The following is a 23,741-nucleotide window of genomic DNA, read 5'->3' on the forward strand; positions in this document are numbered from 1 at the left end:
TTTGTCTGCACCGGGCTTTAGAAGTTTCCAGAGTTCTGTTTTATTTATTTATTTTTTTCCCCGAGGGCTCTGTCTTAACAGAGAAACACCCTTTGGGGGAACAGATCTTTCCTCAAGAAACATATTATCCCCCGAGGAGCTGGGCGAATTCCAGCCCCCATGATGAGATTTGACATGCATGCACACTGTACGGTGGTTACCAAGATCAAGATACTTAACACAGCCGTCACCCCATTTGGGTATCCTACTTGGCCCATGTGTGTCTGCGGTGAGAATGCTTAAGATCTATTCTCAGCCACTTTCAAGTGCTCAGCACTCTATCACTCACTGTAGTCACCGCGCTGTACATTGATCCCCAGAATTTCTTACAGCTGAAAATTTGTACCCTTGACCAACACCACCTCAATGCCCCACCCCTGGCTCCTGGCAACCACCATTTAATTTGTTTCTACAAATTAGCATTTTTTTTTTTTTATAATGAAAGCCTTACAGAATCCTGAGCCCGGGGCCCACCCTAGAAATGATTACTGGACTAATCTGGAGCCTGGCCACGGCAGCCAGATGTTAAAAGCACCCCAGGTGACTGTAATGTGTGGTGGGGTTAAGAACCTCAGGCTGTGCATTGGAATCCCCTGAGGTGCTGTTACAAACACCGAGGCCCAGGCCGCGCCCCAGACCAGGTATGGCAGACGGAGCCCAAGACCAGTGGATTCGATGGGCTGTGGGTGAGAACGTGGCTCAGCAGGGTGGACAGGCCATCCCTTTCCTCATCCAAACCCACCTCCCCACCTCTAACCCTCCATCCTTCCTACTCAGAACCAGCCCTCTGCCAGTGTCTTCCCATATCTGTACTGGGAGCTGGCTACCCACACGCAGCCCCACTTGCCCCTTCAGTACACTGAAGTCATACTCAGTGCAAGGTGCTCCCTTCAAACTGGCACGGAGCATGGGGCCTGCGCTTCTCCCTCTCACGGGGACAACACAATGACTCCACTAACCCATGGGTATGAGCTGCCCCTCCAGAAGTCACCTGTGAACTTGAAACATACAGGCTCTTTGAAAGGAGGTGGGAGCAGGAGGTCGGGGGGCAGGGGGGGTATGTACACGTGTGGGCAATACCCTGAATGTGCCCGATCTCGTCTCTACCTGTGTGGGTTGGGGGCTGTGCACATGTAGGGGTGTGGGGGGGTTCGTGTGTACATGTGTAAGAGTGAATGTTTGGGGGGGGTGTGGGTGTGTATGCACGAATAGGGGTGGGGGTGGGCATGTGTATGTGAGTGCATGTGTGGGTGTGCATGTGTGCCAGTTCACGCATAGGGGTGGATAAGGGAGTAGGTGAGGGTATGGGTGTGTGCGAGTTTTGGAGCATAGGCCATAGGCCCCAGATGGGGAGTCAGAGAGACCCAGTGTTGCCCATCTCTGGAGATCCTTGGGGACATTCCCGGTCCCTTGGGCCTGGCCTGCCACCCCTGGAGAAGCAGCCACTCTCGAGTCGCCTCGCGGTTGGCCTTCCTGCACTCTGAAGGAAGGAATCTCCGTGAAAGTTCTGTGCCCTCCTCCGCCCCCAGACTCTGCCATCTTCCAGTCAGGGGCTGGCTATCCCCTCAGCACCAGCGGAGCTCCTGACTCTGAGGAGAGCCCCATAGAGAGTTGCCACACGACAGCACACCCGGACTGTTGCCCGTCCTGAGCGGCCTCTTGCTGCTCTGGGAACATGGGGAAGCCGAGGCTCCACTTGGGGGAGTCTCACTAGGGAACCAGGCACAAAGTGTGTGTGAGCCTCGGAGGGAAGAACGTCCTCCCTACATTTTTAAAGTCAGAGATGAAAGTCATGACCCATTCTGTCTGTCGTCAGAGACGCACTGCTGTCTCCTCGAGGGGTCTCCTTGGCTGGGGACAGCCTGGGAACTTCGAAGCAGACAGCCCCCCCCATGATGATTGGCACACTGGGGGCCACGTGACCCTCCGGGCAGGGGCATCAGTCAAAAGGCTTTTTCCACAACGTGGGACCTGTCAGCCCAGGATCCAGGTGAAATTGTGAAACTTGTTTTAGGTTCACAAAGCAAGTGTGTCAGGGAGAGCAGAGCCGCCCTGGGTGAGCCATGCGGACTGCTCTCTCAGTCTCCCGGGCAGATGTTGGAAGTGTCCAGAGGGACTGCAGGGCCCGAGTTCCTCAGCCACAAGACAGCTTGGGCTGACACGGGCACACCTTGAGCCCTTCAGGAGCTTCCCAGAGCCACTTGCAGGCCTCGTGGTGTCGTCATGTCCTCACTGAGTGAAAGGGGATGGGGGGGCACTTTAATGCAGAACCTCGCTTGTAGGTGTCTCTTCAGAGGTCACTTTCTCCTTTTTCAGGGGAACAGGACGTGAGGCTGCAGTGAGGGTGGGGTTGGGGGCTTGGGAGGGGGGAGCAGCAGGCCACCCTGGTTCCAGTACTGCCCAAAGATAACCCCTGCTCATGTCACTTTTTCATGCCCAGAGCCAACTAATGTTGCCCAAGTCAGGAGAACTTGGGACTGAGGCAGAAATGTTTTTTTCCCCCCGAAGCACAGGGATAGCTCGTGTGGCTTAATTACACCACCGAAAAGCAAGCGAGCTGAGAGAGGAAAATGCAGAAGACAGGCCTGTACCTGGTGATCAAGGGTAACAATTTGCAGCGCAGGAGGATTTCAGGCATTTCCTGAGGTGCTCGGGGGAGGGTACACAAAAATTGATGGTCTTCCTTCTTACTCCCTTTATTTTTCTGATTCAGAAACCAGTCATCACAGAATCTATTGGGATTGACAGTTTGCTCAGGAAGGGATGAGATGATGGTGAATTCATTTTCAAAATTATAATCATGCCTGGGACAAGGCAGCTTCAGTGATTTTCAACACGGTAGCCCCTTGGCAGCAAGGCCCAAAATCCTTCTGGGGTTGTGGCCCGAGGCCAGCAGCTACGTGACGCTCTAAATGCATGATCTTCTGTTAAAAGGATGGTTGGTAGTATGCACTGAAATTGCACAATCAGGTTTATGCAAACCCATGTCTGTGCAGCAAGTAATCGGATCTCTCAGATTTCCATGAAAAACATTAATTGTCTCTGTGAAGGAGACAGAACAGGGTTAACCCCTTCGTAGCCAATATGTCAGCCCGTCGATCTGACAACATGGTCTTTTGAAATTTTGACATGACAATGGTTTTACTTAAGTATTTTGAAAATAAAAGTATCAGGTCCTGAAATACGAATCAGAAGGCTTGGTGTAGACATATGTTCAGATGTCTTGGGCATACACCTAGGAGTGGAATTGCTGGGTCACGGGTAACTAACTCTTCCGTTTAACCTGTTGAGGCCCTGCCCAAGGATCTTCCGACGTGGCTGCACCTTTCGCATTCCCACCAGGTTCTCCTTGTCCTCACCAACACTTGTTATTATCTGTCTTTTTTTATCTTAGCCCTCCTGGTGGGTGCTACTGCTACTGACGTTTTAATCTCGGGGCTCTTCTAATATGTTGAGATGGTCTGTTGGCTTCCCGTATTCCCGTCCAGATGGTAAACTCCCGAAGGACTAAAGCTGCATCTTAAACTCCCCAGTCTCCAGCCTTCAGTGTTTATTGGGTTGAATCAAATGCTGCTAAACCCTTATTTTGTCGTCATTTACATATACAGTTGACGTTTGACACCCCCAGCTGTACGTCAGGTTCCGCGCTAAAGACTGGTGTATCACACACAAAGGGATAAAGTATGGCTTTTGTCTTCAAATACGGAGGTTGGACTAGTGGGGCATATAGAGAAGAAAATGTAGGGGAAGACCAGAAAACTGCAATGACCAGTTAATTAAGAGACACATATCCCCAAAAATGGAAATTTAGTTTTAATTAATTTGGCAAGCCCAAAATTAAGAGCTCCATTTCCTTGGTTGAGGCCATTGTGTTGGGTATCGAGACACCTTGTAAAAGCGTATCTCTTACGGAGATGGGAAGAGAGCCTTCCAGATGCTGAGCGCCTCTGTCCCTGCTGCTGGGCTGCTGCCGGGCTGCTGCCAGGTGGCAAGGAAAGCATCCGCAACTGCTCTGTCCCTCTGCTTGGCTCAGAGACTCCTCCCAGGTGAGCCTCCAGTGGCAGGCCACACAAACAGGGGAAGGATGCTGTCTCTTAACACCCGAGACCCCAGCTGGGCCAGGACCTCATGTAGGCCATGGCCAAGGTCCATGATTGGAGAAAACTGTGCTCAAAAAAAATTCCTTTACTGCCTGATTAACAACTATTAGGTGGCTTCCAGAGGACATCCAACACTTCCCCTCTGGGCCTTTCCTTATCCAGTTCCTCCACCTGGAATGCCTGTTCTATCCCCCATTAGGTTAGGGGTCACGTTACCTGCTACCTCTTTGCAGGTCCTTCTAGGAAGTTCTGCTCTCTTCCCCACCGCACCCATGTCAGGGGAACATTCCCAGGCCCTGTTCAGCTCCATGCCATCTGTTATCATTAAGTACTGGTCTCAGCCTCCTCACTGGACCACAGACTTCTCAAAGTCAGGGACCAAGTCAAGGTGTTTGGTATTTAAGAGGTGGTGCTTGATAAATTCTCATAAAATGGAAGACATCCTGCTGACTGAAAATCAAGCATGTAGTTGGGCCAGGAATGACACATTTATTTGTGGGGGTCCTTGTCTGAGCAGATCGCCAAGTTATTTCCCCCAGGCTTCATTTTTTCCCCTACCTCCTGACTTCCCCATACTTTGTTTCAGGATGTTGATGTACAGGTAAACGTATACATGTGGACAAACCTATATATGGGTTCCGGTTTTCCAGAACTTTCCAGGAATTCTAGTGAAGGTAGATGTCAAAACACCCTTCATCAGGCCTTGTGGGAAAGGTCTGCAGACAGCGGATAGGTCTGTGGTTCACAACCGGGACTTTCTGATGCGTTGCTGATTCAAATCCTTCTCAGTTTGATTTCTTCCGATCAGAATCCTAATCGGGCGTAATGGCTTGAATGGCACCAGCCTTTGGCTGTCCCAGAGCTGACATCTTTGCCCTTCTGCTTTCCAGGATCAGTACAAGTTCTGCTACGAGGTGGCTCTGGAATACTTGAATTCTGGCTGATGGCCTGAAGAGCTCTGCACACCAACCCTTCCATCCCACAAAGCCAAGACATTCTGTGGTATTTGTGTCAATGAGATGAAGACTTCTCAATATGCTTATTTTGCTTTGCATCATTGGCTCTTTTTAAGAGCCCAAGAAAGCATTTCTAAAACTGCTTTGCACTGCCCAATTCCCAGCAATGCTGCCGCCTGACGGAAAAACACACACACAGCGGAGTCGTCCAGTCCTGTCCTCGTAGGCGTCGGCTTGTTAGAGCAGCGTAGACATCTGGTAAACTGAAGAGCACAATTATATTCTTATGAAGGAATTTGTACCTTTGGGGTATTATTTTGTGGCCCGTGAACCTTTGTTATTGTTACGGCTGAGTGTACATTTTTGTTTTGTGGAGAATGCTACCTAGCATTATGATAATATATTATTTTAGTTAATATTTGTATTTTAACATGTTGCATAATATAAGCTTATGTACCTTTCCAAAACTAACAGATAAACGTATAATGAACAAAGATATGTTGTATGAGTTGTTGTTTCTATCAGATTTGTATTGTTTCCAAGGGAAAAGCTTGGGAAGAAGTCAGTTCAAAAAAAATGCAAAGCTCGATGATTGGATTCACAGATCCAAAGCTTTTCCCTTTGTTTATATTGTAAATATTTTTGATTTCATCAAATTATTTATTCATTAAAAGAAATTTTTGTGAAGCACAGTGAGTGACAATCGTTTTTATGAAGCGCAGGAAATGATTGATTGTACGATGTGACCTTGTGTGAACTCTTTCTCAATAAATATAGACCCATGACCAGTCTTGCTGTATTCCTGGTGTCCCAGCGCCCCGGTGATGGGGGCAGCTCCGGTCACCGCAGGCCCCTGGCAGACAGTTGGGGTATGCTGGCCTGGAGAAGATAGGGTTGGGATTTTTGAGAGAGAACATCTGTCAGTGAGAAATCCTGGCCCATCCTGGGAGCCTCCCTGGGTCTGAGGAAACCCAAGCCCCAGAGCCGCCCGCCCCCTAACCTGGTGGGTATACTGTTTCAGAGTGCGCTGGGCCGACGCCAGAGCCCGGCTTCCTGACCAGAACAGCCTCTTCATTTCTCTGTTTCACCTCAGTCAGCGAGGGTAACCTCTGTCCTCTCCAGGCTTATTCAAACCTGAAACTTGCTGAGAGATCACTTTCTGAAGGGTTAGAGGATCAGAGTGCATTGAAGCAGGACACAAAGCGGAATAAGACAGTCCCTGCCAGAGAGAATGATCACGCAGGGCGGCCTAATCCCCTCTCCTTGAGGGCCCTGTCTGACCTCTGAAGGAGGAGGCTAGGCCGTGCACTTACAATATCAGTTCAAGCTGAGCTGCAGGCCATGTTAAATGATTGCAACAGACGATGAGGATGAACTTTCACCAAACACCCAGTTCAATGTCAGAAACTCTGTGGGGCGCCTACCTCAGAGGCAGCAGGTCCTTGGAGCCATCTTACAGCTGGAGAAACTCGGTTTGGAAGACATTAAATAACTTGTCCAAAGTCAACCCAGCTGGTCGGTGGCAGGTGCCTCCAGGGCCCGGGGGAGGCAGAGGGACTGCAGCAGGAGCACAGACCCCCTTGTTACAACACACAGTGAAAGGAAATGCCAGTCCTGCTGAGACGAGGAGATGGGACCCATCGCCCGCTCCGGAAAAAGGGGAGGCTTGAGGGTGGTCATTTCTGTCTGCTCTAGGGACCTTGGTGAGTAAGGACAACAAGAACAGAGGTTGTCCACCAAGGGGAGTGGGGTTGACGCCTGAGTCTTAGGCCCACCCCGCTTTGGGATGCTGTGAGTACAGGCTGCACGCTACCCCCACTGGAGGGATTTCCCAGCGCCCCTGAAGGGGAGGGGATGCCGTACACACAGGGAGAGCAGGCCAGCGCCGAGCTGGGGGTCCAGACAAAATGCCTCACTGCTGGGCTCCTCCTGCACCTTGTCCTCTCACCAGCCTCACACAACTTTCTTTGATAAACAACTAAAATGTGAAAAACTGCTTTTTGTGTACTCTTCAAAATGGCTTCCCCAGGACACAGGACTAGGGACTAGGGTACGGAAAGCTGTACCCGGTGTGTGCCAGGCGGCCTGTGGGAAGAGGGAAAGATGACACCCTCCATTCTCCTATAAAGTCATGGCTTGGATCTTCATCCCCTTAGCTGGGGTGAAAAGCCACCTCAGCGTGGCGCAGAAGTAGCCAGAGACTGATGAGTCTGACAGTTCAACCCACCTCCTAGTTATCAAGCCCCATCTCGTATGGAAGCCAGTAGTTCTCTCTAGACTTTTGAATCTCTTGGATTTTACCTTCTTTCTCTTGGTTTCACCTCTTAGCAGAAATAATGATAGAAAAAAAGGGACACTTTGTGTTTTTTTCTGATTTCCCATGAGGCTTTGCAGCGTGGCTGAGCTTCTCCTTTCTTTCAGGACACAGTAAGTCTCTGACCCTTTTCCCAAAAAGACGCTAATCCCTGAGCTCATCATCCCTTCTGTTTCCTTTCTCAGTATTCTGGGTTCTCCTCCATGGTGGTGTCCTCAGCCTCCCAGACACAACGATACCTGTGATGGCAGGAAAATCAGGGAATCCTGCCCCCTGGCTTCCTGACAAGGTCCTGCTCAGGGACTACTTGCTAATACTTGTGTGAGTTATGGTGGCTTTGCGATATGTCCGCTTGGCGTCACTGAACTTATTTCCCAGATTTCCGTTCTCTCTTTTCTTCCAATTAGCTGAGCCCCCGGGGGTCATTTTGTGCCAGATGCAGAAGGCAGAAATGAAGCAGCAGCTGGTAGGGTTTTTACATTCAGAAGGTGGTACAGCTGCAGCCACACCTGCTGCCACGTGCCCACAACTGGCAGATAAGTGACATTGCCAATGAGCGGCCCACCAGTGCTCTCCTTCCAGTCCTTCTGGCTTCTGCCTGTCCTCTGGATCCGAACTCAGACCCATATCTTTACATTTTGTGAAGATGGCCCAGGTCCTTGTACCAAAATCAGCATTAGTTGTCTACTTCTGAGAAACAAATTGTTCCAAAATGAAATGCTAAAGATTACCAATAAGTACTTAGGATCTCATGCAGTTTCTTTGGGTCAGAAATTCAGGAGTAGCCTGGCTGTGTGGTTTGGGCTCTAAGGTCACTCAACGAAGTGACTGTCCCAATCAATGTTGGGTCAGGGCTGCAATCTTCTGAGATCTTGACGGGGGAAGAGCCCCGAGTCCAAGATGGCTCACTCACGTACCCGGAAACCTGGTGCTGGTTGTGGACCAGAGGCCTCAGTTCCTCTCCATGTGGGCCTCTACCACTTACCCAAGCTGTGTAAGTGTCTCTGCAGCATGGTAGCCAGCCCTTCCCAGTGATCCAAGATGGAACAAGGCAGAAGCCAACCATTCTTTTATGACATAGCTTTGGAAGTCGTTCTCTGCCATTTCCACAATATCGTATTTGTGGAAAACTATCCTAATTGTTTACGGAAGTCAGTCCTATTTGGTATGAAAGCAGATACACAAGGACACAAATCCCAGGATGTGAGAATCGTTGGAGGCCATCTGAGAGGTTAGCCACCGCCTGCCAGCCTGACCTCCCACAGCAGCTGTCACCTCTACTCATGCAGGCTGGTTAGCTGGAACGTAGAAAAGCTTATCCCTGGGATGCCTAGCCTGTCAATCAACCTCACTCCTCTCCAATGCTGTCCTCTCCATGCTGCTACGCATTTTTTTTTCTACCAGCTTCTACTGCAGACATTACCTCTAGTCATTTTTACTGTGCTCTAGGGAACATCTATTCAAGTGTAAATAAACTTCTCCCATAGCCTGGATTAATAAGTTTCTCTTTCCCCCACTCCCAAGGAAATGGCCTTATCTGAAACTCTCCCAAGCAAAAGTAAATCATTCTTCCACATTCCAAATACTTCCTCAGTTTCATCCATTGCCCTTCATACTCCACTCGAGCCAAATGGTAGCCACATACTGTAGCTTGTCACCTTGAAAGTCCTCCCCTCTGAAATCTTAAATAAACATGCCAAATTCTGAGCCTAACCTCTTCAACTGCTAGGTACTCTTTGCTTTATTCCTGTGGTCCTTGCTCTTTGAATTTGGAAGCCATCTAGTTCATTCTCTGATTATAACCTGTCCCCTTCTTACCTCCTTCCCCAGTACAACTTAAGCCTCACGATGTATTGCTTCATCCAATCTAACCGACATCCTCAATACTCTTGACTCCTTATAGTTCAATGCATCTATCCTACAAAAGGTCAGTTTTAGAGAAACTCATCCAGAACTTCTAATCCCCAACAAGCTGGAGAAACAAGGATCAGATTTACCTTCCTGACCAACTAAGAAACTGGGGGAAAACATATTAAAAAAAAATTCCCCCCCTTTTTTTAAATAAATCACAAGTGTTGGAAGAGGGGCAGAGGTAGAGGGAGAGAAAAAGAGCAAATCTTCAGCAGGCCGCACGCTCGGTGCAGAGCCTGACGCAGGGCTCAATCTCACAACCCTGAGATCATGACCTGAGCTGAAATCAAGAGTCAGATGCTTAACCACCTGAGCCACCCAAGTGCCACTAAAAAAATGTTTTTGAAGACCCCGGATATCAAGAAGTAAAGGACACAAAACAAATTAAGTGGACTTCATAACTGCAATAGTTCACAGCCTGGAGAGATTTTCCAGACAAGGGGTTCAGGACATGAGAGGCCAGATGTACCCTAGTAGTTTCCCTTTGAAACAAGAGTTCTCTTATTTGAGCTGAGAGTTCCAAAAAATCAAAATGACTAGTTTTCAGAGCAGGGCAGCAGAGATGAGAGAGCTGTATAAAGAAAGGGTTCTGAACATCTGCAACGTTTCCCCATCAAGTCTTCCATTAAGTACTGATCCATATAAACAACTAAGAAAATTATCTGAGGCCAAAGAAAGAACCACCCAAAAACATTAGAGGGAACAACAGAGTTCACACAGAGCCTGATTAGCTTCTGTTCCCACTGGATAGAGAATCCAGAAAGATTTTGGCTCAATGAATGGAGCAAAATCATCTCTAGACTAAACAAAGCTGTAGTCCAGCCTAGCAAAGCAATAACTAAAAGGATCAAACTGTCCAAGTAACTTAACTGCATTGGAGAATGAAGCTCAAGAACATTTATTGGAATACAAAAATATCCAGCATCTGAGTAAGTAGAATTAACAGTGTCTGGCAAACAATCTAAATTACCAGGAACATAAAGAATCAGGAAAATATGACATATTAAAAAGAAGAAAAGAAATCAGTCAAAACTGACCCAAAAATAACATGGATGGTAGAATCAGTAGACCAGTACATTAAAGCAATTATTTTGTAACATTATTTCACATTATCAAGAAAGTAAAGACTTAACATATCTAAGCAAAAACACGAAAGATGTAAGAATGACACAAACAACTTCAAGAGATGAAAACTACAAAGCCTGAGATAAAAAATATATTAGTGGGATTAATAACAGATTAGAAAGTAGAAGAAGAAGTTAGTGAACTTGAAGATATTGATAGAAACCATTCAAAAAAAAATACAGAGAGAAAAGATTGAGCTTCCCTAGAGTGGGGGAAAGAGGGATAGAAAAAATATTTGAAGAAATAGGGCCCAAATTTTCCAAACTTGTTGGAAATTATAAATGCACAGATCCAAGAAGCTCAATAAACCTCAAGCACAAGAAACATAAAGAAAACTACACCAACATACATCATAATCCAATTGCTAAAAACCAATGACAAAGAGAAAATCTGAAAAGCAGCCAGAAAAAAAATACATTGCATGCAGAGAAAGGCACAAATTTCAGCAGACTTCTTCTTGGACACAACGAAAGCCAGGAAATAGTAAAGCAACCATTTAAAGTACTGAATGGATTAAAAACTGTCAACCTAGAATTCTATACCCAGTAAGACTATTTACCAAAACAAAGGTAAAATAAAAACATTTTTTGACCTATAAAAACTAAAAACAATTCATCAGGAGACTCATGAATACAAGAAATGAATCAAAAATCTCAGGTGAAAATTTGCATCTGTGCAAAGAAATAAAGAACACTGGAAAGAATAACAAATGGCTAAATGCAAAAGACCTTTCTTGTTCTTATTTAAATATCTTAAAGGATAATCAAGGATTTAAATTTTTTATTATTAAAAATAATTAAAAATGTAGGGTGTGGTTTATAACATAGGTAGAGAAAGAAGCTATGACAACAATTGCATAAAGGCAGAGAGGGGAGAAATGGAGGTATATTCCTATAAGAGTCTTCTAGAATACATGAAGAATGTCTACCTTCAAGAATCTTAAAGGTAAACAGTGATAAGGAAGTTAAAGATGCTATAGTAAAGATACTATAAACCCTGAAGCATCCACTAACATCAAGCAACAAGAGGTATGGCCACTAAACCAACGAAGGAGATAAAAACTGAATCATAAAAAAAGACTCAATTAATCCAAAAGAAGGCAGAATAAGAGAAAAAAATGGAACAAAGAACAGATGGGACAAATAGAAAACAAAGAACAAGATGGTAGATTTAAACTAGACTATATCAATAATCCCATTAAAATGTAAATGGGCTATATGCCCCAATTAAAAATCAAAGATTGTCACAGATTGGATAAGAAAGCAAGACCCAACTATATGCTACCTACAAGAAACCCACTTTGAACATAAACAAATAAAGAAACCTATCCATCTGCTTTCTGTAATACACCCAAGCTCCTGAAGCCTATAAGAAGAAAATCACACAAATGGGAGTATTATTGCTGCTGTAAATTCTTGGGATCTCTCTTTTCCTTCTAAGCCTCCATGGCAAATAGTTCAAGACTTTCTGTGCTCAAGCTACCGAGGGGGGCAACAATGGCTCCAGAACCTAATTCAAAGGAAAAATAAATGGTCCACGCTCACAGCTATACATGTTTGTATCTCCATGTCCGCTCTCACTTCCTTTTTACCAAACTCAAGAGAAAGAATCCTTCAAGAGACAGGTTCTGAGAGCAGGAGCCATCGCTGTTGCCCGGGGCTCAGGACCGTATGAGGGATGGGCGGGTGGGTTTCCTTCCTCTCTGTTCCAGGAGCTGCTGATCACGGCCTCCCTGTCTGACAGACACCCCGCTCCCCTGGGTGCTTGATCAGGAAACGTGAGTGTGTCAGACTACCTCCTAAGTATCTCTCTGATCCGTCCTCTTCCCCACCCCCACCCAAACCAATACAACACTCTCCCAAGCACCACTCATCTGTCCTCCGCAGTGGCCTGCAAACTCCTCTCTCGTGTTTGATCACCGCCCTCCCAATCCACTCTTTAGGTTTCATCCGGAGGATCTTCTAGAAAGCCAGAGTGATCCCTTCACACCTCCTAGGTCTGCTTAACTCTTCTTTGCCCACCCACTGCATTGTATTCAAGGCAAAGCCCTGGCTCTTCAATCTGCCTCATGGGACCTGGCCACCTGGTCCCCCACAACCTCCCTGGTCCCCTGGGCCGCCATCCTCTTTCACATCCTCCCACATTTCACATCGCATGCACTGTTCCCGAAGCCTTGAAAGCCACTCTACCCTGTGACTCCTCTCCTGGGCCCGCCCTTCAGCTTCAGCTTTAAGTGTTCCTCCCTCCTTGGAGGAGGATGACTCAGGCTACAAGCTCAGGAGACTCAAGAAGCTTCACCCTATTTTTCAAATCAACTTATATGTGACTCCAGCCCCCATCATGCCAGACTAGAAGGAAATTAGATCTCAATCTTTCTTGAGGCTTTTATGCTACCCACTCCCCAATATTTTGCAAAATCCCCAGTGTTATGTAGTTGGGAGCCCCCCCACCCCACCCCCACAATGCACTCATGATAGCCAGGAAGACCCCATCCAGCCCATGTGATCATCAGGCCCTGTCAACCTGTCTGAACCAGAGCTGGGCAGCCAGGCATCAAGGGTCCCATCTCTGGGAGCATCACACAGCCAGCCCCCTCTAGGGTCTTGCTACCCCCTTGAGTTTCAAGAATCCACAGCTCCCTCTCTCCACCCCGTCCTGAGACATCCTTTCTTTCAGTGTCGGTTCTCCCAGTCTCTCTGCACCATCCATCCCCCTACCTCACTCCCAGGACACCCTAACCACTGCTTCAGTGGGAGGGTCTCACAGACAACTTCTACTCTTCTCCAACCCACAGCAGATCTCCCATGGCCGGGAGTGGAGCACCTCAATCCCCACCTTCGTGAGGAAAGGGAAGTAAGAACTATAGAACTATAGAACTAAGTGAGAAGGGAACCCCAACCCAAACCTTGGTGAAAGGTTTTACAAAAAGGTATCCTGCTTCATTGCAGAAAGCCTTTCCTAGCCCTGCAGACTAGAGTCTCCATCTCTGAGGACCTTACCTTCTCCTTCATAACCTCCGTGCACCCTTTCTCCCCATTTGATGCCTGTGTCACCCCCCACCACTTGATGTCTGGTGTCCTGTCACCAGACAGGAGCTCCAGGGGCAGAAAGCCTGACTCAGGGCCACCACATCGTGTTGATTGAGACTGGCAGAATCAGCAAAGAAGGAATGCACAGACAAGTCCTGCACACTTGGAGATGCTGCCCTGGGTCTTGACAAACTCTGAAACATCAAAACCCCCAAAATATTTGCTCTTACTTGAGAAACTGCTAGAACATCCCGCTCAGGGGCACTACAAGGAAAGGAACTGGTATTGATCTTGGTCCTGACAGAAGGGGGAGAAAAGAAAGCAGAAAGAAGTGTGCGTGTTCGGAAGGAATAGAAGTTAAAACGCAGGCAATTAGCAGACAATGTGTCGTTTTCACACTGCTTCTCTCCCAGCTAATGGCATTTAAATGACGGTGGTGATTCAGCACGTCTCAGCCCCAATGACGTGCTCTGCCAGGAAATCTGAAGCATGCGGGGACATCTGCACAGGCTGTTGTGTTCCTCATTCCGAACAACAGCCCTAGCTTTGTCCCCCGCTCTTGTGCTGAGAGGGAGCTGAGGCGGTTTCGCAAATCCGTCCACAGATCCTCTGAGAGCCTCCCCACAACAGGTGGTGCTTGTTTTTTCAGTGTGTGCGATTTCCTAGATGAGGTCTTAAAAGGCACAGTCGGGGTCCTCGCCCCCTCATGGACCACACTTCTGGGGTGGGTGGGCAGCCAGATGGCCCCAGGAAAGGCCCCCAACTAACAGCCAGTGAGGAACTGAGTCCTCAATTAACAATCTCTAGACTCGTTGGGAAGAGGATTTTTCAGCCCCAGGTAAGCCTCAAATGATGGCACCCCCACCTACACCTCAGGAGAGACACTGTGGAAACACCCACCCAAGCTGCCCCCAGATTCCTAGCCCTTGGAAACTGTTTAAGATAACAAATATTTGTTCTTTTTAGCTTAGGCTTTGAAGGATAATTCAGTGTCTCTGCCTCGGGTTCCAATTCCAGTACCTAATAGGAGCTTCCAGAAAGAAGTGTGTCTAGTCTAGAAATGTAAAGGTATAGGTCAATGCTCTTTATTATCCCTTAGGTTCTAGAACCTTCTACCTGGGTTTTATATCCCAAAGTATGGCACACAGACCACAGATGGTTCATGAGATGACTGTAGCTGGTGAAAAGATGAACATTTATTTTTATAACATTTCTGAATTTATTATACTATGTATTAGAAAAGTACTGGTTTTCCATTTCCAGTGCTGATGGATTTCTTAGCGTCTAAGGGGCATATGTGCATGGAGAGGAATTTTCACTACTAATTGTAACTCAGGCGATGTCCCAGCTATTAATCCTAGGAATTTATTAGACAATTAGCATTCTTTTAGATATTAAACAACCAACATTGCCCTAAATATTTACGATTACTTACCACTAATAAATAAAAAAATTGTAGGTTTAGCAAAGTAAATGTTCCCGATCAATAAAAAAACCTAGATTACAAACCTAACCTGCCACTTTTAGACATTTAATTAAAATCTTGCAACTAACATATTAATTCCCTTCAGTATTCTGAGACTCTTTAAATGCAAAATGGTCACCCCAGAAATGCAAAACTACAAAACAGATTAATGCCCTTACACCAAAAGAGGTTACACCCCAGAAATGCAAAACTACAAAACAGATTAATGCCCTTACACCAAAAGAGGATACTGGTATCATGGCTTTAATTTGTTCCCTTTACCCTTGCGCATTTCCAGCAACACGTGCTTTACATTGTTCTAGGATTTCAATAGCTCTGTCCGTCCCATAAACTGATATTTTACATCTTTCTAGGATTCTAGAAATTTACCAGACTCCAGAGTAAGAGAATATTACGTTGGTGCTACTGGGAGATGGCATGTGTTCTATCATGGGACACCTCACTTCTGGTCTTCCTTAACAATGTTGACTCTGAGACCCAAAGTCTTTTCAGTAATGAACTGGTCTCTCGGTTTTGTATGTGACATCTACTTAAGGTCCAATAATTACAATTTGTTGGTCTGGTCTATCCCCATAACTAGAAGCTCAGGGACATATGTCTTATTAGCATCTCATTATCATTAGTGGCATTTTCCAGAGTTTTGTTGAAAAAATAAGGGGAGTAAGTCAGGGGCTTGCTTTTTCTTCCTTTGCTTTTTTCTTCTTTTAAGGGCTTTTGTCTAATGTGTTATCTGGGAACCCAGATGGTATTCTTTAGCCGGTTACGTGTGGGATCACAAATGCTGGCCCATGGTTACTTCACTTTCCATTTGCTCTTGTTCATGGCACACAGTTCCTTTGTATACTGGGATTATTTTAGCTAACTAAAATAGGAGTTTCAAGTCACTCTTTATTGGTTACTCTGTTATCTCTGCTAGCTTTGGATATCGAGTCTTTTTGTCGGCTGTTGAGTTGGACCACTTTCCATTATTCAAATAACAAGGCTGGGGTCTTTTCCATTAAACCCACCCTTTCTTGGAATAACTCCATTTTTTTACCTTATATTACCTATCCTGATGTTTTTGTTTTTGTTTTTTAAAGATTTCAGTCATTTATTTGACAGAGATCACAAGCAGGCAGAGAGGCAAGCAGAGAGAGAGGGAGAAGCAGGCTCCCTGCTGAGCAGAGAGCCCGATGCAGGGCTCGATCCCAGGACCCTGGGATCACAACCCGAGCCGAAGGCAGAGGCTTAACCCACTAAGCCACCTAGGCACCCCAATCCTGATGTTTTTTATTGTTGCTCCAAAGCATGGACTCAACCCTTAATTTAGTCTTTTTCTTTTAATTAGACGAGTGTTAGAAACCAAAATCTGGGCTCCACGAGTGTGTATGAGTTGCCAGTATTGGAAAAAATGCTATTTCCTATTGATGTTGTTGGGACGTTTTGTTTCCAAAATAACTGTCAATGACATTTCTTTGAAGTCCATGTGTTCACAGTGATGTTCCACATTTAGTGCTTTGTCATATTATCTGATCTGTCTAATAGCATGATTCCGTCAATCACCAAGATTTTGTCTCCAGGATGGATGTACTACAAGGTTATACGGCTTCCTTTTAAAATCTGTTTAACATTAGATAGTAAGGCATCTAAAAAAAAAAAAAATATTATAAATAACATCACTGGGACGTGACATAGACCCTGGGTGTGAATAGAGAATGAGAGGACCTCTGAGCTTGCCCACTGGTCTGTCCATGTGGGAGCCCCGCCCCTCCCCCACCCCAGCCCCAGTACAGTGGATTAGATTCCTGCTCCTGCCTCAGAGTAGCACTACAGACTGGGCGGCTTCAAATGACAGAAATGTCTTGTCTTAGTTCTGGAAGCTAGAAGTCTGAAATCAGGGTGTTGGCAGGACCATGTTCCTTCTGAAACCTGTAAGGAAAGATTCCTCCTCGCCTCCCTGGCTTGTAATTATAACGGTCCAATCTCTCTGTCACCACCTTGCCATCTTCTCCAGTGTGTTTGTGTCTCTCTCTTCTTATAAGGACACGGCTCAGATTAAGCGTTACCTTGTTCCAATAGGACTTCATCCTAACTAAGTACATCTAAAAGGGCCCTATTTCCAAATAAGGTCACATTCACAGGTCCTAGGGGTTTTGACTTCATCGTATCTTTTGGGGGGAACAAAGGTCAACCCATAACAACAGGCGTAGCAGGAAGCAGAGCCCAGCTGTGGTCTGACGAACATTCTAGCCTGGTCTTTCACTCCAGGTGATCAAGAGCAAGGGCTGGGAGTCAGAGGTTGGAAGCAGTGAGGTCCCAAAGGCAGAAAGCAGATGGACCCATGGGGGCCCGGGGCTCACCGAACATACCTCAGACTCCCTCCTTCTGGTCAACAGTGTAGACCCTCAGCCAGAAGGGTTGGTCAGAATTACAGATGGTAAGGGAGAGGCAGTGTGGAAGAAGGGAGAATGATCTTACCGATAAAGTGTCTCAAGCTGTAAATGGAAGAGACTGGGCTGATTCAAGGGTTTTCCAGTTTCGTTTCGGGGAGTTGCCTCAGGCCCCACGCAGAAGGGTGAACACTGTGTCCCACAGCAGCTGTGCTCTTGCTCCTTTCACTAGTTGTACAACTAGTGAACTATAGATATTATCTGTCTCTCCTTTTTGCTGGTGAAATACATATAACGTAAACTTTCCCATTTTAACCATTTGTAAGTGGCATTCAGGACACTCACACTGTTGTGCAACCGTCACCCCCATGGGGGAGGGGGGTTGGGATGGGTGAGGGAGGTCAAAAAGAACAAATTTCCCTGACAAATAAGTCATGGGGATGTACAGTATGGCATGGTGACAATAGTTAACAATACTATATTGTATATTTGAAATTTGCTAGGAGAGTAGATCTTAGAAGTTCTCATAGTAAGAAAAAAATTCATAGCTTATGTGGTGATGGATGTTAACTTATAGTGGTGATCATTTTGCAATACATACAACATCACTATGTTGTACACCTGCAACTAATAGAATGTTGTATTTCAACTATATTGCAATAAAAAAAATTATCTGAATTTACAGAAGTTTTAAAAAAAAAACCCAACCAAACAAAAAAATGCTTAAAAGGATAAATTTTCTCATGTACAGTTTTACAGAATAATATAAAACAAAACAAAAACTTGTCCTCCTTCCTTTCCAGAAGATGTAAATGCCTCAGGGTAAGGAAGTCTTTCCGCCTGTGAAAACTGCTGGGCTCACTTCCTGCCTCTTGCATACCTTGAACCACCCCTCTTGACCTCTCTGTCTGCACTAACCCCACCCCCATCACATTCCCAGCCTTTGCCTCTGCAGGGGCTCTAGGGTTCTGTGGCCTTGAACTTCCTCCCCTAATTTCCTTCCTCCTCCTAAAATCCCATAGATTTTAGGTTTGCCTTTGTAGGATTTCAAATGGGAATCAGCGTGTTTATTTTTTTTTCTTAGCAGCATGAAGCAACAAATACAAGTGACTGGTAGGAACAAGGATGGGACATTTGTCTGTGGAAACCTCTAGACCGTTGTGACCAGTTCTGGATCGTTCCAGCTCACCCCAACCCACAGAATCCCTGGGGCCCCCTCACGTTGTCTCTCAGTAGGAGCTCATCCTTCAGGAAACATCCATGCCAGGCAGCCTATGTGAATGTCAGCCCCAAGCAGACTGGATAGCAGCTCTTAGGACAGATCCTCCCCATCATCGGGGACGTCTCTTCCTGGGATGGCTGTCTCTGACCCTGCCTTGAACCTCCAGCTCTTGCCACTGGGCTAGTGCTGAGCCCGAATCCACTAATATGAGACACAGCCTAACAGAGCCATTTCAATATGATTGGATAATCATGTGCTAGTGGGTTGAGGGGCACTTAACCTTTTGATTCCTTTACCTTTTCCTATAAGAGAAACCAGACAGCTGCCTCAATCCTTTTTTTTAAAGATTTTATTTATATATTCGAGAGAGACAGAACGCACATGGCGCATGCGCAAGAGCAGAGGGAGAGGGAGAAGCAGACTCCCCGCTGAGCAGGGAGCCCAATACTGGGCTCGATTCCAGGACCCTGGGATCATGACCTGAGCCGAAGGCAGATGCTTAACTGACCGAGCCACCCACCTCCATCCTTTTGAGTTATAAGAATCTGATGCACCATGTAGGTCATGGGTCATCCTAGAGATTCAATGTCATTGGATGTTTGTTGAGTGAACAAGACAGCATTCCACTCCACTTTCTCTTCTCCTAAGAGAGCAGAGACTATTCCAGAACCCTTGATGCCCCGTGTTAGATGGAAAAGAAACTAAACTTGCCACCGGCCCCCCAGGGGGCAGCCTGGCTGACCACTTCCTGGCCGCCATCCCCTCCTCTGGGGCAGGGTGAAGGCAGGGTTTATCCTCTTCTTCCTGCAAGGACGTGGCACGGAACAAAATGAAATAGGAAGAAATGGTCAACATTAAAAGAGCCCCATGAATGAAAGGCACAACTGATATGGGTATCAGGCCTAAGGCTCCATCCAAAGATTTTTACCCAGAGAAAGGGAAAGTCACGGTACATAAAATGGTCATTAATGGAACTAACAATGATGGGCAGGCCTGGGAAGAGATGGCTCTTCACCACGGCATCTGGACAGCAACGCCGGCATGGACTCTGGGCTCTTCCAACTGTTTCCATGAACAAGATGGGCCCCGCAGGCCTGGAGCTCAACAAGCAGCCGGCTGCCCGTAAACAGAGATAACACCACAACCAGGCCGCAGATGCACTGCCTGGCATCTGCAGATGCTTTCTCTTGGTTCATTAAAGCGACATTTAAGATGCCCCTTTATCCCTCTATGTTCATATAAATAATAGGATGAAAATGTAATTACCATAGCAACTTAATTAAGAACAGCTATGGAAGTTGTCCCTTGCTCCTGGTGTATGAAAAACTGGATCTGGAGACTTGGTCTACACCAGCTCTGTGGGCAGACAGCACCTTCATTCCCCAAAAGTGGCTCCAGGAAGCTGGTTTTATCAGCTGCATTTTGCAGGCACAGAAACTGACCCTGTGGCTTTCCTGAGGTTGCACCAGCGCCAAAAGGCCCTTGGCAGGACTGGAACTCGGGCCAGCGGCACCCACGTGTCCCCGGGGCCCTCCCTGGCGGGCCTGGGCTCTCAAGCCTGCTTCCTGGGTTCAAGTCATGGCCACTTGGCTCTCTGGCTGTTGGATCTTGGGCAGTTAAATCTCTCTGTCTTAATTTCTACATCCGGACAACTCAATCAGGCGCTTCTTGGCAAGGGGCACAGTTTGCAAAGATCCGTGGGTTCTTTGCTTCCCTTCCTTTCCCCCTTTATTGAAAATGAACCGCTGTCTTGCCACCAGTCTGGCCTTGGCAGTCTTAACCCAGAGCATTTCCACAGAGGCGTCTCTTTTCACTTGCTCCCATGGGGGACACAGTGGATTTGCAGCTAATTCACAGGATGAAGAAAGAAAAAGGCAGCCCAGATCAGGGAGCCCGTGAGCACATGACGAATACCAGGGAAAGAGAGCTTTCCCCGTAGCCTCAGTCAAACAGTGGCCTTGGAAAGTGGACCAGGTTGCAAAAGTTGCCTAGGAGCCCTGGAACTTGGGGCCTGGAAGACCCATGCCCTGGAAGACCCATGGCTTCTGCATCCTTCCAGGGCCGTCAGATTCTAGAGCAGACCTAACAGCTCCTCACTGGTTAGCAAGGCTACCTTCCCCCCGCTGAAAAGAGGGTTTCCTGGAGCTGGAAACCTATTGAATCTGGGTTTTTGCAACCCACGCACTGGCTGTCCCTCCCCGACCAGAGGCATAATGCTGGGGTCCGGCTCACCCGCTGCTTTAATGAGGGTGGGCAGGGAGGGCATCTGCCCACCCAAGTCTCCCTGTCTTCCCGACGCTATCCCAGTATCTCCATCTATTTGATAAAATACCAATTTATTGGATATTACCCTCATTTTAAATTATATATATCCATTTAAACATAACTCACCTTCTCTTTCCAATCCCATTAGCTTATAAAAGCATTAGCAAATTGTCACACATTTAAATGACCGTGTAATAGGTATTGGTTTTAATTGTCAGTACTTAAGTGGCCATTATAACAAAGTGTTGTGCTTCATAAGTCAGGTAAGCCCCTCACTCTCCAAGGAAAAACGCTTGATACGTGGCTGCCGAAAAGCTTAGTACCCAATTTGTAACCTACTGGTAACCCATACATAGGACGACGGCATTTTGACATTGACTGCAGGAGTTTTTTAAATTCTTTTCATTTTTTTTTATTGTGGTAGAATATACGGAATGTAAAATGTATCATTTTAAGCATTTTAAGTTCATTTCAGTGACACTAAGTCCATTCATATTACATGCAACCATCACCATTATCCACCTTTGGAATTTTCTCATCCCAAATCGAAACTCTGCACCCATTAAACGGTGACTCCCCTGTCTCCCTCCCCTCAGCCCCCGGCAGCCACTACTCCACTTCCCAACTCTGTGGATATGAGTTACTCTAGGTAACTCATATAAGTGGGGTCATACAGAATTTGTCCTTTGTGACTGGCTTATTCCATTTAGCAAATGTCTCCAAGGTGCATCCATGTTGTAGCCTGTCACAGTCTCCTCTTGAAGGCTAAATGCCATCCTCTTATATGTACAGACCTACATTTTTCGTTTATCCATTCATCTGTTGATTGACATTGGGTTGTTTCCACCTTTTAGCCATTGTAAGTCATGCTGGTATTGGCCTCAAGGGTCTTAGTTTTACTCTCTAGTCCTGTGTTTTCCTTTTCCCTCCTCACCCATGTGTGGTTTATGTCCCCTGGGACTGAACACTGGACTCCGTCATGGGCCCTCAGTAAACTGTGTTAAACTGCCGAAGCAACATGATTTCTAACACCAGTGTCAGAGATAAGATACCAAAGGTAAATGAGCCTTCCTCTCCTCAAAAGTGTTCTTCACCGTTTGGGGTGGGGTGGTCACCAACCCATTTGAGAATCTAAAAAAAAAATTTTTTTAAGATTTTATTTACTTATTTGACAGAGAGAGAGAAAGAGCAGGAGAGGGAGAAGCAGGCTCCCTGTCGAGCAGAGAGCCCGATGCAGGGCTCGATCCCAGGACCCTGAGATCATGACCTGAGCCAAAGGCAGAGGCTTAACCAACTGAACCGCCCAGGCACCCAGAAAATCTAAAAAGTTTTGAACTCTCTCCCATTCAGAAAATAACACACACACTCCCACAAACATTACGTTTTTCATGTCCATGGACACCCTGAAGCCCAACCTTAGACTATAGGTTTATTTCTGCCATAATTAATTTCTTCCCCCAAAGGTTATAAATCAAAGACTTATATGGTTGAAATGCTGATTAAAGCAAATAATCGCTTCTGGCTTGACAATTCCAGAAAGCTAAATGTCTGTATTTGGAATTCCCTAACACGGACCACCACAGCAGAAAGATGACCTTGGGGATTTACAAAGTGTCTCCAAAGGACCTGGAAGGTTACAAGCAGAGCACATGGCTCCCACCCCAGACACAGAGATCAGTGACGGCAGGCGCGGAGAAGAGAACACATGTGTGAGAGGAAAGCTTGCCCCTCACACATTCAAACTGGAGTCTTCACCCATGCCTGCCTCTCCCCCTTCTGATCATTGGCAGCTTTGGCCACAGGGCCCCATGTTGGCCCCTCACTTAAGCACAAGCATTTTCCCACTTTCCCAGGGAATTAGTCAAGCAGTCAGAGACCCTCGTTTCCAATGTAACTGCCCCCCGACGTTCCGTGCCCCAGAAGGGGCTGCAGCAGGCATGAAACCCAGCTCTACCTGAGAGCAGAGCCAGTTGACGAAATAAGTCAGTTGGAGAAAGACAACTATCATATGATCTCCCTGATATGAGGAAGTGGAGATGCAACGTGGGGGGTTTGGGGGGTAGGAAAAGAATAAATGAAACAAGATGGGATTGGGAGGGAGACAAACCATAAGAGACTCTTAATCTCACAAAACAAACTGAGGGTGGCCGGGGGTAAAGGGGTAGGAAGAGGGAGGTGGGGTTATGGACACTGGGGAGGGTAAGTGAGTGCTTTACACACTTCACAAAGTGTGTAAACCTGGCGATTCACAGACCTGTACCCCTGGGACTAATAATACATTATATGTCTATAAAAAAAAATTTAAAAATTATTAAAAAAAAAAAAAGCAGAGCTAGTTGAATGGACCAAGGTTGTAGGAACTGCCTATCTTGGGCTGCAAGAGTGCTGAGATCAGCCTCTCTCTGATCTGGGGGGATATGGGGGGATCTGGGGGGATCTGGGGTTCCCTACAGATTTGCCATCTCTGAGCAAGAAATACAAAGTCCTACTGAATTTAACACAGAGCTGGTGGCTGAGCCTATACCAATGCCAAGGTATGCTGGGGGATTTGTGCCCTGGTATCCGGGCATCTTCATAGACAGTGATTTGCACATGAGAAATGGGTCCTCGGAGGTGCACACCTGGGGGCAGAGCCAGGTATGTGTGTGTGTGTGTGTGTGTGTGTGTGTGTGTGTGTGTGTGTTGGGGGGATGGTGAAGTGGAAAGAGGACCACACAGATGTCTTGTGTCTGCTCCCCCCACGGAGGGCAGGGCTCCAAAACAAAACTTAAGACCTCTTGTCTTAGAACCTTTGTGGCACCCTTCCACGTGCTCCACAGAGCAAGGGACAGGGACAATCCACCTTTTCCCTTGGCCGGGGAATCCTGGGGGGCCACAGCAGCGTACAGCTTTCAAGGTTTTGTGCTGTGGTAGAAACTGGCCACA

At 46.6% G+C, this 23,741-nt stretch overlaps 1 protein-coding gene across 10 annotated transcripts in view; it reads left to right on the forward strand.

Moving 5' to 3' along the window:
• Positions 1–5,787, forward strand: part of PTPRM (protein tyrosine phosphatase receptor type M) — a 765,571-nt gene extending 759,784 nt beyond the window's left edge. For all 10 annotated transcript variants that reach the window (XM_032875725.1, XM_032875726.1, XM_032875727.1 and 7 more), the window contains one exon: positions 5,030–5,787. In XM_032875725.1, the coding sequence (XP_032731616.1) occupies positions 5,030–5,083 (54 nt within the window). In that variant the 3' untranslated portion in view covers positions 5,084–5,787. The remainder of the gene's footprint in view (positions 1–5,029) is intronic.
• The last annotated feature ends 17,954 nt before the right edge of the window (positions 5,788–23,741 follow it).

This window comes from Lontra canadensis, unplaced genomic scaffold (genome assembly GCF_010015895.1).
Source record: "Lontra canadensis isolate GAN:19392208 unplaced genomic scaffold, GSC_riverotter_1.0 scaffold57, whole genome shotgun sequence".
In the NCBI taxonomy this organism is placed as follows: domain Eukaryota; kingdom Metazoa; phylum Chordata; class Mammalia; order Carnivora; family Mustelidae; genus Lontra; species Lontra canadensis.